The following is a 15,457-nucleotide window of genomic DNA, read 5'->3' as shown; positions in this document are numbered from 1 at the left end:
TGTGTCTCTTGCTAACATCCAACATGTGACATTCTAGGACAAGAAGTGGAGGAGACAAATGGACACACAGGAGGTTCCCTCTGAACATCAGGAAAAAATTCCAGGGCAACCAAGCCCTGGCAGAGGTTACCCAGACAGGCTGTGTATCCCTTTGAGATACTCACAAGTCATCTGGATGTGGTCTGGCTCTAGGTGACCCTTCTTGAGCAGGAGGACTGGACCAGAGGATCCCCAGAGATTAACCTCAGCCATTTTGTTCTTTGGTGGCTTCTACCCATCTTTGGGCCCATCTGTCAGATGTATGTTGGTGTTACTCTGTTGTTCCTTGGTGGATAAAACTTTGTTGCTGGTATATGGCTTCATAAGCCACTGAATAAAAGGGCAGGGCCCTTCCAGATACTGATCATCTCAGTTCAGTCCTACCAATAATAATGCACACTTCTAGGAATAATTTTTAATGACTGTGAAATGCCTTGGAAGAGTGTCTTAGAAATACTGCCACTTAGAAATGCAGCCATTTAAAGTAACTTTCTGCTTGTGTACTCAAAAGCAAGGTGGGAGGTAGGAGAGAAGGGAGCTATTTATCCCCTTTGATAATATGTCCAGTTTTGGGTCCTGTGTTGGGATACATTTCCTCTGGTTTTTGCTTATTAGTCAGATTCTTCACAGCATTCTGTCTAAAAAGGTACATCTAATGGCTTTCCATATCTGGAAGGCCACCTCTTTCCCTCTACATTTTTTAGTAGGAAATGGGGTGGTTCACCAACAAAGAATGATCTGAGACTTCAAGTTTCCAGATTTCCTTCTGTGTTTGCTTTATCACTGCTATAACAATCCTCTTGGTTTCTACTCTTATGGCTGGAATAGGTTTAGGGCAAACCTATAGGAACATGGCTGTCTTTTTAAAAATCCTTGCAACCATCACAGATAGTGGTCAAATTTGTAATTGATCCTATTCTGCTGCTTGGTGCTTCTCTCACAGGCCTAGGCAGGGAATGTCTATATCACCTGGTGATTTTCCCAAACTATCAGTCTTAACCATAGTTACTCATTTTTCATATGACCCTGCTTCACAGCTGGTTTGTATGATGGTGGTTGAGTGGTCAAAGTCCTTCAAACCTAGAAGTATAGCATTATGCTTCTGAAACAAATTTAGCAATCCTTTTTTTTAAGATAGAGGAATGGTAGACTGAGGTCCCATGTAAAAAGACATTAATTTTTACAGGATGTACGTAAGAGGAGCTGCTGGTATTTTAAGAATTAATGTGAAAGTAAAAGATTATGAAATAGGACAGAGGCAATTCTGTGAAGTTCCCTTAATTCCCTTAGAGGAGAGCAAGTATGTCTTCACAGGAAAAAAGCCAGATAGACACAAATCATTGTGGATAGTGTTGAAGAGTGGCTGAGCAGAGTGCTTGTTTTCCTGGTACACCACTTCCTTGGGCAGCTGCACTGCCCCAGCAGAGGTTTTCCAGCCGGGCACACAGTCAAGTGTCATTGCAGTGTCAGCAGCTGTGTGCCAGCTCAGATGCTACCAGTATATTTGTTAACATTGGTGTGGCCTAAGTGTATCTATAGAGGGTAGTACTAAAATCACAGCAATATGATTGTAGGACTCTGTTCATGGCATATTTTGTGGTGCCTTTTTAAAACCCCACTCTTGTCCATGTTACCGTGTGAAGCCTTAATTTGTGAAGTCCCATTGACTTTCCCAAGTGCAGAGCTAATTGCATGAGAAGGATCTAAGGGGTTTACTCCTTCTCTTGGTACTTCAATGAAAATTAATTTCTTATATATTATGTATGAGTAATATATTTCTGTTTGTACATTAATATTAATGCTGCATATTTTTGAGCACAAGTTCTATTCTGTAGGATTAAATTATTTTGGTAAGTAATAGTGCAGAATTCAGTTTGAGTTAAAAGTGGACAATTAAGGGTAGGGGGAGGGTCCTGGGTCACACTTTGGAAAGTGAAATTAATCAGCATTAATTCTCCACAGAGTGGGAGAAAAGTGGTTGTAGTGTTAAAATTACAAAAAGAAAAGTATATAAAAAGCTACTGATTTTGCCTTTCTGTTAAAATCCAGAGAGCTTTTACAAAATCTGTGATGGAGAAAAGAGACAAGAGTATTCTCTTGTGCGTACTTGCAAACTATTAATTTTATTGGCCTACATCTGTTGCTGATTGTTGGTGAAGAAAGTAGTGGCTTTGTTGAATGACAGTCTGTCTCACTATGCCTTTTTTAAAAAACAAAGCAAAACCACCCAACTTCTAAAGGGAAGAAATGTCAGCTTACTCAGAATATCTGCATTTTGAGTCTCAGACCTGCCAAGTCAAACTATTGCCTTTTCTTTGATGCCACTTCATCTGCAGAATTATGAGTGTGATGTTGGTCATTGTTCCTCCTCAATGTCTGTAGTCACATAGCGGCTCTGACACAGATGCCGAGTGTTGGAATGCCTTTGGATGGGTTAACATCTAAGGCTTCAGAGGGTCTCGTTGCCTTTGGTTTTAAGCGCAATGTAAGGGGACTGAAAGGGGTGGGGATGCTGACAGAAAGTTCAGTTGCTGGCACAGTCAGCCCCAAATTCCTGAGCACTTCTCAGCAGATACATGTGCACTACTCAGAGACTCAGCCTCACCCAGGATCAGGTCCTCAGACAGAAGGACAGAAAGAACTATATTTGCTTATCAGATCCCAAATCAAATTCAGCGTACTTTCAGCTGTTTGTATTCATAAACTTTTTAAGCCTATCTATCATGGAGTAATTGAGAGAGAAAATAAATACACAGCCATGTGCTGCCAGGTTTTAGAGTTACTTTTCTGACAGGTATTTCACTGAATTTGAAAGGCCTAGAGAGGTTAAAGGATTAGACATCTCAAAGGGAAGAGATGCAGCTCTTGAATGTGGCATGATGTGTTTTTTTCTGTGTGGGGATGTGAGACATTGCAAGTTAATGCTCTTCGTCAGCTAGGGGAGGGAAAGGTTTGTAACTAAGAGACATTGAAGACAGACATGATTAAATACAGAATCCAGAATAAAGGTGAAAGACAGAACAGCAGACCATGATTTCAAGCAGAATAGAGAAGTAAGGACTGCTAACATGAACATTTGTATTTCTGACTCCATATATTTTCTGTATGCAATAAGTAACCATAACAAAAGAAATGAGGAAAAATAATGTTTCTTTCTATTTTTCATTTTGTTTACCTTATGGGATTGATTGTATTCTTTCCACAGGCATGTACACTCAGACTCTGTTATAATTTAGGCACTGATAAATGAAAACAGAACAGAAAAATACTTGTAAAATCTCCATGAATGTGTTTTTAAAAGTAATCAGCAAATACTAATTAAAGGCTTTTTTGTGAGCAATTACAAAAGTTGGTGATTAGTCAATTAAAAAGAAAAAAGGAAGATGACAGTGCCCCATAAGCAAAATAAATAACTAACTATGCAGTGAAACTGGCTAACATATGCTTAGTTTTCTAAGAGCTTAAGGTTGACAAAATAAGCATCCAGGAAGGTAAGAAAGAAATCCTTAATTAAGGTACTGTCAAAATTAATCTGAACTCTAATGAAAAATGGCTAAATGGACAAAGCTAGGACTGTGGTTGCTCTTGTGTATCATGAAGGGCCAAGCACACTGCTAATGCTTAATAAAATAACTATGTTTAAAAAATCAGCTGGCAGCATTAGGAGTTAGCACTGGCAAACTTGTAGTTACTGTGCAAGTTTTAAGTGTCTTAACTTGTTATTTTCAAATGATTTTTTGGATGCTGTTCACTTTTTCTTCTCAGGCTACTGTTCTGTGAGTTTAAAAGGCTTAATCAACTCCACCCTTTAGGTGAGGGAAACTGAGTGAATGACTGATATGGGAGAAGGGAATTAGAGGATGTGAGAAGCGTGGTATCACTCTTTTTTTGGCAACAGCAGGTTGTCTCAGCTCTGTTATTGATCCATATACTCAGTCTGTGCTAAAACTGAGGGGAGAAAGCCTTGAAAATCCCCTTCAGTAGTGTGAGAAGGGCAAATAATGTAATTAGGTGTAAACAGGAGGTTATTGGTGTGGTAACAGGTACACATCAAACCCATTTTTGATCGGGCAAGGCAAAGAAGTGTGAAAGGAGTATAGAACAAACTAGGGATGCCTGCAAGCCTAAGACTGTAGATGCCATGCATTAGAAGCTACAAGTGATATTTTGGTTATTTCATATAGGGAATTCAGTTAAAAGGGGCATGGGTACAGGAGATCCAGAAATGGTATATGTAATCAAGAAAACCAGTACTGCTAAACAAATGCTTTGTGATTGAGCTAGTGGCATATCCTCCCCGTGGAGAAGAATGAAGTACAGATTAGAGGTAATATAATGGAGTATAATACACAATAAATGACTTACAAAAATATCCATTCCAAAATTCTCAGTGAAAGGAGCTGAAGATAAAAGGAAACATTAAGCAGATAAACTTGCAGGCTTTAAGAAGCATCAATAACCTGGGAAAAGGCCACTAAACAAGCATTTAGCAGGGAATATAAAGCTTATGCATGAAGTTACTGGTTTGTGAGCTTGATTTAAACAGTGAGGAACAGAAGAGGAAGGCTAATCAAAAACATGATAGAAGAAAGTTTGGATTTAATGAAGGATAGAGGGCAAAGATTCACAGAGAGAGGATCATGCTTAAAATTTTCAATAAAGAGTATTTTGAGAGAATAGCCACAAGTGCTGACAGAGAAGCCTATAAACATGATTTACCAGGATTTTAGCAAAGCTTTTGAAATGGTATAGCACAAAAGACTAATCTGTTGGGTGAATAAGTACGGCATAGGGAGAGATACTTTCTTTTATTAAAAAAGAAAAGAAACATGATCTTGGGTATGGAAGGCATGAGAGTCTTTTGAATAGAAGCAGGTTAGTTTGGAGTGGTGTAAATAATGGAAGGCCATAAGAATCATTATTTGCACCAATTTTATTTAACTTATGCAGCCTATCAGTAGTGTAGAAGAAAGAATAAGTAGTAAGGCGATGAAATTCCCTGGTAGTACAAAACTGGAGAAATGTCAGAACAAAATAGGCAAGTGATAAAATACTGAATGATTTTGACAAGGAGGTGGAGCATAAGCCAATAAGTAGCATATGCAGTTCATTTTCAAGTAATATAATGAGGCTGGGGAATAGAAAAAAAAGAATGAATCAGTGCCTCAGACAGTGAGAGGGCACAAAAGTCTACACAGAAGTATTTTCTGCATACTTTTGAAGCACTTCTGAACAGAACTGTAAATCCTCTAGCAGTGTGGTTATTAGTTGTTTTGCTTTATTTATAAAAGCAAAGCAAATAAAATTCTGTGCACAGAATTGAAGTACCAACTGAAGGTTCGTATTCCTGTGCTGTTTATAAAAGCAGCAGTCTCATTTTGCTTGACATGGACACTCTGGGCACTTTTATAGAAAAGAAATTCAGAAAACTGCAGAGTGATAAGTGAGGATTGGGACAATAATTAAAGGTCTAGGTGACATTAATTATTCAAAAGTTTAGGGAGACACATGCATATGCCCAATCCAAAGCTCTTTAAATGAAGTCACAAAGAAGATTTGAATGGTGGAAAGCTTTAAAATGGTTGTGAAAACAGGAATGCAACAGGCATACAATGGTCCTGTGGGACATTTGTCCAAGAAGTTACTCTTCTACAGTGACTTTGAATGGCCCTAGGAATGACTTGGGCCTCAGATTTACACTCAGCATGGGGGAGACAAATTGGCACTTAGGTTCTTGACAGGAGAGGGTTCAGTGAAGGATGATGGGCTTGTTGATTGGAGAGTTTTTATTAGCTGAGGTGATAATAATGATAATAATAATAGGAAAAAGTTAAACCACTTTCTTAATCACATGTGCTTTTCCCTGGAACAAATCCTTGGGAGTGGTTGCAAGACAGCATGGTTTAGAACACATTGCATCTTCTCCATTTACTAAACTGGTCCTGTCTGAGTACAGAAATGTACTGGCAAGAGCATTCTGTGGCCCACCCTTGCTGATTTGAAATTATTCTCTTACAGGAAATATGTGTCAACTTTTTTCTTAGGGGAGAATGACAATATTGTCATTCTTCTGTCTCCTCAGGAAACTGGCAGGTATCTTTTGAGGAAAGCAGCTGTGGCAGGTTAGGGTGTAAGTGCCCTTAACTGACCACTCTTCATTGTGTGGGATGGATGTGCTGAGGGCAATGAGCTGGAGCAGCAAGGCCTGGGGTGTCTGCTCAGTCCTGCTGAGTCCTCCACATGCTGGTGGCTTGGGCAGAGGGGCAAGGAAGCTCAGCAAGAGTTCCCTGCTGCAAACAGCTGCAGCGGGACAAGGCAAGGATGGCTGTCACAGCCCTGAGCTCCTTTCTGTTTAGAGCCATCTTGCACTGCAAAAGCTGGAGACACTCAAAAGAAATTTAAATGCCTCCTTGAGTTACAATCCAATTTTTCTTCTGTAGTGTGTCATACAAGTGTTGCAAGGCTTTTTTCCTTCCTATCCAGGCAAGGGGCATGGAGCTGCAGCCTCAGGGTTTTTTCCTGTCTTATTCCCCCAAGTTTCCCCTTTTTGGGAACACAGTGTGAGAAGGGGCTGGGTTTCCCCTGAGATCTCACCCTAGTAGGGAATTGGGATCATCCATGAAGCACATCAGGTCTCAGAAACTCCTAGGAGCAGTTATGAGTCCTGTGGTTCTGACAGAGCTTATGAGACTAATGTGTAACTTGCAGCAAACAAGGAATTCCTTAGAATGTGAAACATATGGAAATAAGTATGTGGGTTTTGTTCAACATGGTGTGAAAACAACTGGGTTTGATCACTTTGAAAATCTAGGAGTAAATGGAATTTACTGAGTATGCTTTTAAAATAAAAACTTAATCATGCACAAGTTTAGACACTTTGAGATGAGTGTGTGTTGAGCTAATAAAAGTTGATGTCAACATTTTAGAGTATGCTTGGAAACAAAAAAGAACTAGTGCTTGATCAAGCAGCAGTCACAAAAACAATCTTCTCTTCATGATAAAAAGAAAAACTCTGTGTGTGATTCTGCAAATATGTCAGATTATTTTGAACAGGCTAGTAAGTGCTAGTAAATTATTATTTTTTGTTGTTGTCAAATCACTTTACTTTTTAGCATTTGACTTCAAAAAATCCCCAACCTTTGTATGTGTTGTCTTTATGTACATCAGTCATAATTTTGCTGACAATTCTTGACATGCACTCTGCATTGCTCTGCTAACAAGAGAAAAGACCAGCCATTACATTTATGTTTCTTTGTTTTTCAACAAAGTCACATATCAGGAATAATGCTAGGGATATGCTAATAAACAATACATAGTGGCAGTCATCAGGGAGTAAGAAATATTTTCTAACTAGTTCTAAAGGGAAACAATGTTTTAAAAAAGGGAGAGCGATTGTTATTTATGCAATATTGTTGTTCTATATGTCAGCATCAAAAAGAATCTTGTAAAGAGCTTAGCATAATAAATCGTTGATTGTGACTGTCATTATTTAGAGGTCTTTGCTAGATCTAGATGTAGTGCAGTAAGGTTAAATTTACCAACATATAATAAGAAATACTTAGACTGAATCTGATTTTCTACCAATGACACCAGAATTGTCAGAAGAATTAAAAAAGAGAAAAAATATTTTATCTTTAAAAACAGCTGGCTTTACAACTCACAACAGTAACACTAAGTCAAAGTGGATTTGGTTTCTTGGTGTCCATTGATTTTTTGTTGTCTACATAATGATTTAACTTGGTTAAATTTTGAAAAACTAAGGTTAATTTAAATTAAAAACAGCAAAAAGCCTTGTGATTGTTTCTGCCTTGAAAAGAGGCAGCACATTTTATTGTCATCAAGAAAATTAAAATATCCCCTTTGAATGTGAAGCAATGGGAGATTTGTAAAGAGGAGCCCACAGGAACACTTAATTTCAGAGTTGACTTTGATTAGTCACTAATTTTTCAGTTAACTTGGTAAGACAAAACAATATATGTTTGAAAAGTCTTTATATTCCTGCCTACAGGCTTGAAGTAGAAAGATACTTAATAGATGGGTACTTTGTCTGGGACCAGGCATCTAAATTTAGATGCTGACAAAAATTCCAGCAAGTCTTTATTACTGTTTGGAGTCAGGTAAAAAAAGCCAACACCTTCTAAAAATTATAATTGATAATACCAGCTGTATAAAACTCTTCACAAGTTAAATATGTACAAGAGAGGCTGTATTTTTGATGCATGTTATCCAGTGAACCCTATTTCTTCTCCAACTAATATATGGGAAATCTGCAATTTAACATATCTGCAGCAGTTTCTTGTGACTTTACATTCTCTAAAAAATATGTGTTTTTCTGTGTTTTTTTCTTCTTTTTGCTGATGTAGGCAAGGTGCCTGTGGCTGTACAGAAAGATCTGTGTCTCTTGAGTTACTGCCTTGATGTGGCAGTTCAGGGCTTACCTTGACTTTATTGCATCTTCAAAACAAGAATTGAGCTCTTCAGGACTGTTACCTTACGACTTGAGTCCTTGATACTACAATTATGCAGTTGAATAATGTTATGAATCTGGCTTATCTAATTAGATGCCTGGATAACTGCAGCTTTTAAGTCTTATGAAGGAAAAAAATAACCTAACTTTGAATACACTCTTAGTTTTCACTTTTAAAACAATGCTTTCCAATATCAACTCTCTGGCCAATTCAGATCAAGAAAAATAATAAGAGAACATGCAGATAAATTTTTAGGATATTGAAATGTCTTGGACAAGTTCTATACCTTGTAGAAAAGTGAAAGAGCAGATCTTTTTTGAAAAGACATGAAGACAGAAATGAAAAATGTGTTCTGTGGACCAAATTGAGCAGAGTAATGCATTTCCTGGTTTAAAATGAAATTTGAGCTGTATACACCATGATTTTTAAGTCAAGCCCAATCTAATGTGGCCAGAAGGCATGCTCTCTGGCTAGTTTCCAGTCAGTCTTCCCAGTTTTAGTATGGGCTTGCCAATAGATATTATTGAAACAAATGCCCTGATACAGGAACTTTTTGCCCAGACTAGCTGGGGGGTTTTCCTCCTTGAACAATGGCAGCCTGATGGACCATTTAAAACGTGTGGTGCTGAGAAGATTCTGCAGCTCTACTGAAAATGAGAGAAGAATAATTCTCATTTCAATGTTCTTTTTCTGGCTTCTCCTTTGTTCTGTAGTGGATATAATCCATTGGTGTAAAATGAAGGATCCACATGGATTTCAGTGTTGTTTGGCTTACATCCCATATATCCTCATTCCATTTTGCCTTCCATGAGTGTGATACTGGTGTTTTAGCCATACTGATGTGTTAATGGAGTTAGGGAGTGGACAACAATCTCTACCAAGTTTCAGAAAACTCAAATGAAAGGTACTACATAACCTGCAGAATGTTATCTTTTTAATATTATTAATTAAGCCTTAATGAAAGCACTGCTGGAGAGCTTTAAATGACCACTGTGAACTTGGTATGTTAAATTATAATGAAATTATTCCAATTGTATGTTTGAGTAAATTTTATCTACCCTTGTTTCTTTAGAAGAAGACCTACCAGTGCATCAAATGTCAGATGGTTTTCTACAATGAGTGGGATATCCAAGTTCATGTTGCAAACCACATGATTGGTAAGTGAGCACTAAAACTTCTCAAAGGCAAATAGCCATTTTTCTTACTCATTATCACCATTGTCTCCAAAATTAAACAGAGTTAAGGAGAAATTAATTGTGGATCCATCAATGATTTACCTAGGCATGATTGATTTTTTTATTCATATTATTAGACTTGATAAAGCATTAGCATATTTTATGTTCTGCAAGGGCTAGTTTAGACTTCTGCAGAGAATTATATATCCACTGCCAGTCAAAACACAGGTGATTAGCAAATTAAACTTCTAATCATTTTTGCATTATTGAAAACAAACTAACAGGAATGGTTAATGAACTGGATGTTAGCTTTCCGTAGAGTTTTAGACAGGTTTTAATTTCAGAAGTTATTATGGTAATGACACTACTGTGTACTTCTCAAGCACCTCAGTACCAAAATCAAAACTGGTGAGTTTTTGTCATTAGGAAACATAAATAATTCAAATGGCCATAAAATAGTATTGTTTGTTATGTTTGAGCAGTCTGGAAAAAAATCCTGAGTGTATCTGTATACAATTAAATCCTATAAATTATTTGAAAAAGTACAGAATTGTAGTATACAGTAATGAAATACACTCTTTAAGCTTAGTACAAGCATTTAAAAAAACGTCTTTTAGGATTCCTGAATCCTGATGTTTACAAAGCTGTTACAGTTGTAAATTGGAATAAAACAAAAGCTGCTTTTTCTTTGATATTCATATTTTCTTATTATTTGCTGATTCCCCTAGGTTTACCCATAATGTTTTCAATTTGGTAACTACTCAGTAATAGCACTAAGAGTTCTATCAGCCAATTAAATTTATCAAGCACATCATTTGCTCACTAATAAGATAACATTGCCAGGATTGTCTCCTGGATTTTTTTTTTTTTAGTCTTTTTTTCCAAATTTTGCTTTTCAAAACAGAGATACATACCACTGATTTTTTTTTGCTCCTGCTTCTCTTACTCTGGTTTTCTTGCTAAAACAGCAGAAAATCTTGCAAAGCACAGACCAAAAAGTATGCTATAGAAACTGGTAATTATATATCCAACAGAAAAGAATTTGCTTGATTATTTGACTTTCCAGTTTGGTGATTATTTTTTTTCTTTCGAGGTAGCATGCAGATTTTTTCCATGAACACTTAGCATTTTGGCTGCAATGTAAAAGAAAATTATCTGCCAAAACTTAACGGCCCACTTCTGTGGGTACTTTATTTAAGTTGTTACATATTTAGAGCATAAACATTTTACATTTCTCATAAAAATGAACAAATGGAAATGACAAACTGGTTTTGTAAAGGAGACAAGCCATTTGCCTGTTAGGTTAAGCCTTAGTTTCGATATCTTGTGTTTTTGGGTAGGAGATAATTTGAGCTGCTTCAGAGTATTCAATCTGTGTCAGTAATGTAATTTAAAAGTAGGGTACTACTAACAACAGAATTCACTATTTCTGCTGTTTTATTTGAGTCCAGTGTTGGAAATGTTCTTAATGGTAGCAAATAGTGATGCTGAAACTTGACAAGGAATATGGACACCGTTTATAATAAGGGGTGATGCTGGAATTGATGATGTATTTGTTTGCTGCCCTCTTCCCAGGTGCCTCACATTTTTAGAATAGGAGCTCATTTATTTCATTAAATACTCAGATTTATTTTTCCCTCTATTTTATGGATGAGTTTTATTAAAGAGTCAGAATGGGAGGAGCAAACTGGGGAGAGAATCAGTAAAGCAGGACAAATCCATTTAGCTAACTTCAGCCTGCAGATCTGAAAAGACATATTTTCTTAAACTGAGCTATTAACTGCCTGTGTTTAATTTCTTAAAGCTGGATGAGGTTGAATGAGAAAGCAAATCTTTTAAAAAAATAGTTAATTGTTTTGTCTCTGTTCTATCTAATCATGCATGATATTACTTCATGACATAACCATAGTGACACAGATTTAAACATGCTTAATATAAAATCTTCCTAGTGAAATCAAGGAGCTTGCAAAACATGCAGGGAGATTTGCCGGTCATGCGTGTGGTAATCTGTGTTCAGTGGAAGATTCTTATCTGCACTGCCAGACTTAGCAGTGCAGCTCCTAATGATGTAGCCTCGATTAAGCAAATGCGAGGGGATTTTGTGTTGGGGTGGAGTGAAAGGAATATCAGCATTCTGGAGAGTTTTGAATGTGACCTCAGAATCGAAGCACAAGGAAAAATAATTTCTGATCTCCGATTCTGTTAGTCTTCTCACGACTAATTGGATTTTTTCCTTAGCTATCTTTCTAATTTCACTCTCCCCCCTCTCCTTTAATTTATATCATTGTTCACAAGCCTTTTTCCAAGACCATGGTCTCCCTAGAAAGAAAGGTTCAAGGGGTCACATCAAGCTGTTTTTAACCAGCCTTAGTTTATGTACATCTGTAGGTATTGTTACAGTATTTATACATAATACAGAAAACATGCACACAAATACATTTGCGTGAATATATGTAACATATACCTGTAGTTACCTTCATGCATATCAATATATCGATTGACAAATATATTAGATTAAGCACTGCAGTGAATATTGGCTTGTTGACACAGCACATTAAACAAACAAACAAACAAGATGGTTTCCTAGAGACATTGGTCCGTCCCTTTTTTAAATGTATCTGATAAAACTTTCCTTGCCATGATTTCCTAGGTGATTGGCAGAACAGGATGTAGTGTCTTTGATTCTCTGGGAAAAGGAAAGTGAGGAAGCTTCAAGAAGACACAGGGAAAGAAAGGCATTTAAATGCAAGAGAGGAGGAAGGTAATGTAGCAAGGCAGGAGTTAAAAGTTAAATGGTGTGATAATCCCTAGATCAGATGTAGGGGCAATAAATGCTTTCACAGACATCATTGCACAGTATCAGGAACTGTTACTTCCTCTCATAGTAAAATGTTTCCATTATCTGTGTTGTGGCTATTGGCGGGTGTAGTGTCTTCTTACCTGAAGGACTCCATGTTCGTAATTCAGAGAAAAGAGAAAAGGGGACACACCTAGGACGTGGGACAAATTTGAAAGTGGAAAGTCATCTGCCAAAATCCACTCAGAAATGAGTGGGAACCACTGATAGAGATAATGCTCAGCCAGCTGAGGGAAACAGTTGCTGCTTAACATCATGGTGCAGTTTGAAAGCCTGAAGAAGTTGATGGTGTCCCATCTAATCACTGTTCCCCTTGAACATGATCCCGGGACGCAAACTGAGTTCGTGTTGCTGACATCCACAGAGAGAAGTTGCATTATGGAAGGTCACTGAGGCAAAGCTATACTTATAAACCCCAGTGTGAAACTTAGGCTTTTAAATAAGGCAACTGGAATTACTTTGTTGGCTAAAATAGCTCCACCGAGGGTAGGTATTTTTAGGTTGTATGTATGTGTGTGTTTTTGTCTAATCAAATATAATCTCAACTAGACATTTAGCAGGGGAAGAGGGATTAGAGGTTATTTGAAAAGCCTCTTACTCTTCTTTGTTAGGAGAATGTATAGCATTTTTACAGATTTTATTATACATTTCAATCAATTCAACAAGAGGGATTATGCCACCTAATGGAAAATAAAATCTGCCGATGACCCAGTGAAGTGTAACCTTAAGTATCTTTGACAACAGTGCAATTTACATTATACATGTTATGTAATAGAAAGATGTCATTGGTACAGCTTTCCTTTGGTAACTACATGTTTACTACTTCTAGAACTTTCCATTTTAGAACTGTTTTGCAGACTTTAATTGAGTCTTCCCAACATCTTCATGATGAGATGTGGCAGTAAGCATTTTCCTTTGAATGGATGAGGACAAAGAGGCATGGAAGTGGAATCCTTGCTTGCATTAAGTGAGCTAAAGTTCAAGTGTTCTGACTGCCAGATCTGTCCACACATTTCCAGACACTCTGCTTCATCAAGCAGAGCCCGTGTTAGCTTAAATTACACACTGAGTCAGGCTAGGCTAGGGGACGCTAGCGGACAGAAAGCAAGGCATGGTGTGGGGTTTTTTAAATAGGTCCTGTATTTTGGCATTATTTTTGACCTAGATATAGGCATGTACTTTCATTTGGATAACTGTAAGGATGATTGCCAAATGAAGACTTGTCTGTTGGTGTGTGTATTGAAATTTGTGTGTGAAACAATTTTCAGCTTTTTGGGTGGGAAAGGAGGAAACATAAATCCAGGTTTCATATGGGCCTAGAAGGTGTTGGCATAAATGGTATTTCTTCAGTTGTCTTTCTTCTACCTTTTTTATCTTAGTAGAATACATAGCACTTTTAGCAGGTTTCTTTGAGAAAATTCTATTTCTGGCACACGGTGTCTGTAGAAAAGAAGCTTTTGAGCATTCCTTTGTTTTCATCACATAGTTTACAGCTGGCATTTGACCTGAGAGAGTATGAAAAGAGTCTGCCATTGTTTGCGTTCTGTTTGATGCACTCCGCTGCTCCTCCTATTATTTTCACTGTAGTTTTAAGTAGACATGCTAAACATTGTTTCATCTTCAACTGATTTCTTTACATCTGTTATATCTGATGCAGTTTGGTGTAAATAGACTATACAGTTGCTGCAGCAGTTACCTAGGATTTTGCACACATGCATATGCAGCATGGCTCAGAACTCAGGGAGTTCAGGAAAGGAATTACACCATATAAAATTATGGGACTCAACAGCAGTAGTGTAAATTTGTAAGTGCTCTGAGTAAAGTGCTGTTAGGCATGAGATAATGTAAAGAGATGACATTGCCAAGAACTATTTATGAAGAGCTTAATTTTTTTCACTCTGATAATTCTTGACCAATAATTACCAGCTTCTAATTATCTATTTTAGTTAGAAAGAAATTTCTATCACTATGGAGGTTGGCATTGCAACTAGCGCATAAATCCCCAAAGAGGTAAATGTGTTCCAAACAGCCACAAACAACTGTCTCATGAAACATAGTGAGCAAATTGCAAGCCGCTGGCTGTGCACAACAGAGCAGCACATTTACCATTGAGGACTGATCAGTCTGACAAAGAGAATGATAAAAGGGGAAACAGCCACAATCTTTGTAGTTTGCTGCTACTTTTGTAAAAAACAAGCCCCAGTGTCATAGCAAGAACCACTGCCCCTCTGAAGAGCTGGGGAGGAAAGGGGAAGGATTTGGTACCTTTTTGAAACCCTACTTTTGACAGTTTCTAAATATGTCATTTCTGATAAGTAAACAGACTTTTCTTTTTTTGACCTTTTCAGTATCATGTATAAAATACATTTTGTGAAGTCTGTTCTGGAGAGTTTGTCTGAGTGAAGGATGAGTGGCATTGAGCAGGGTAGCAGGTGTGAGCAGGAGGAGGAAGTGAAGGGAATGGAAAAAAAGGTACTGAGCACTAAAGTTAGAAACAAATGGGAAAACAGGATGAAGCAGTCCTGCAGCTGACGAGGAATTTTTGTTTACACCAGTCAATAAATACTTAATCAAATCCCAAATAACCATATCTATGCTGAAACAATTGCAGTTTAAAATGAAGGGTATCTAGAAAATGCAATTTAACATTTTAGCTTCTCTGCAAAAAAATTTTACAGCTGTGTTTTAAAATAACAAGTAGTATGTAACCATTAGAAGATGTAAAGAGACATTTTCGTGCAACTAATGATTTTTGATTTTTTCAGCAGCAGTGATATGTATATATGCTTGTGTGTTGTATGGATGTGCATGTTTGCATTATGCATGCATTAACTCACATTTGTTCAGCGTACATTATGGTACATGTGGACAACATCAATAATGTCAAAGACAAAGGAAATACCTCAATCAGCTTTCTG

The 15,457-nt window shown here is 37.3% G+C and overlaps 1 protein-coding gene across 21 annotated transcripts in view; it reads left to right on the top strand.

The window, feature by feature from the left end:
- ZNF521 (zinc finger protein 521) overlaps positions 1–15,457 on the top strand; it is a 229,754-nt gene that overhangs the window by 102,790 nt on the left and 111,507 nt on the right. For 20 of the 21 annotated variants that reach the window (XM_085572027.1, XM_085572019.1, XM_077783927.2 and 17 more), the window contains one exon: positions 9,580–9,664. The exons of the other annotated variant lie outside the window; for it this stretch is intronic. In XM_085572027.1, coding sequence (XP_085428153.1) covers positions 9,580–9,664 — 85 coding nt within the window. The remainder of the gene's footprint in view (positions 1–9,579; positions 9,665–15,457) is intronic. 21 annotated transcript variants of the gene reach the window in all.

The sequence above is a fragment of the Lonchura striata genome, chromosome 2 (assembly GCF_050655825.1).
Source record: "Lonchura striata isolate lonStrDom1 chromosome 2, ASM5065582v1, whole genome shotgun sequence".
In the NCBI taxonomy this organism is placed as follows: domain Eukaryota; kingdom Metazoa; phylum Chordata; class Aves; order Passeriformes; family Estrildidae; genus Lonchura; species Lonchura striata.
The sequence above is the reverse complement of the archived record's forward strand: the minus strand, read 5'-3'. Positions and strand labels throughout refer to the sequence as shown.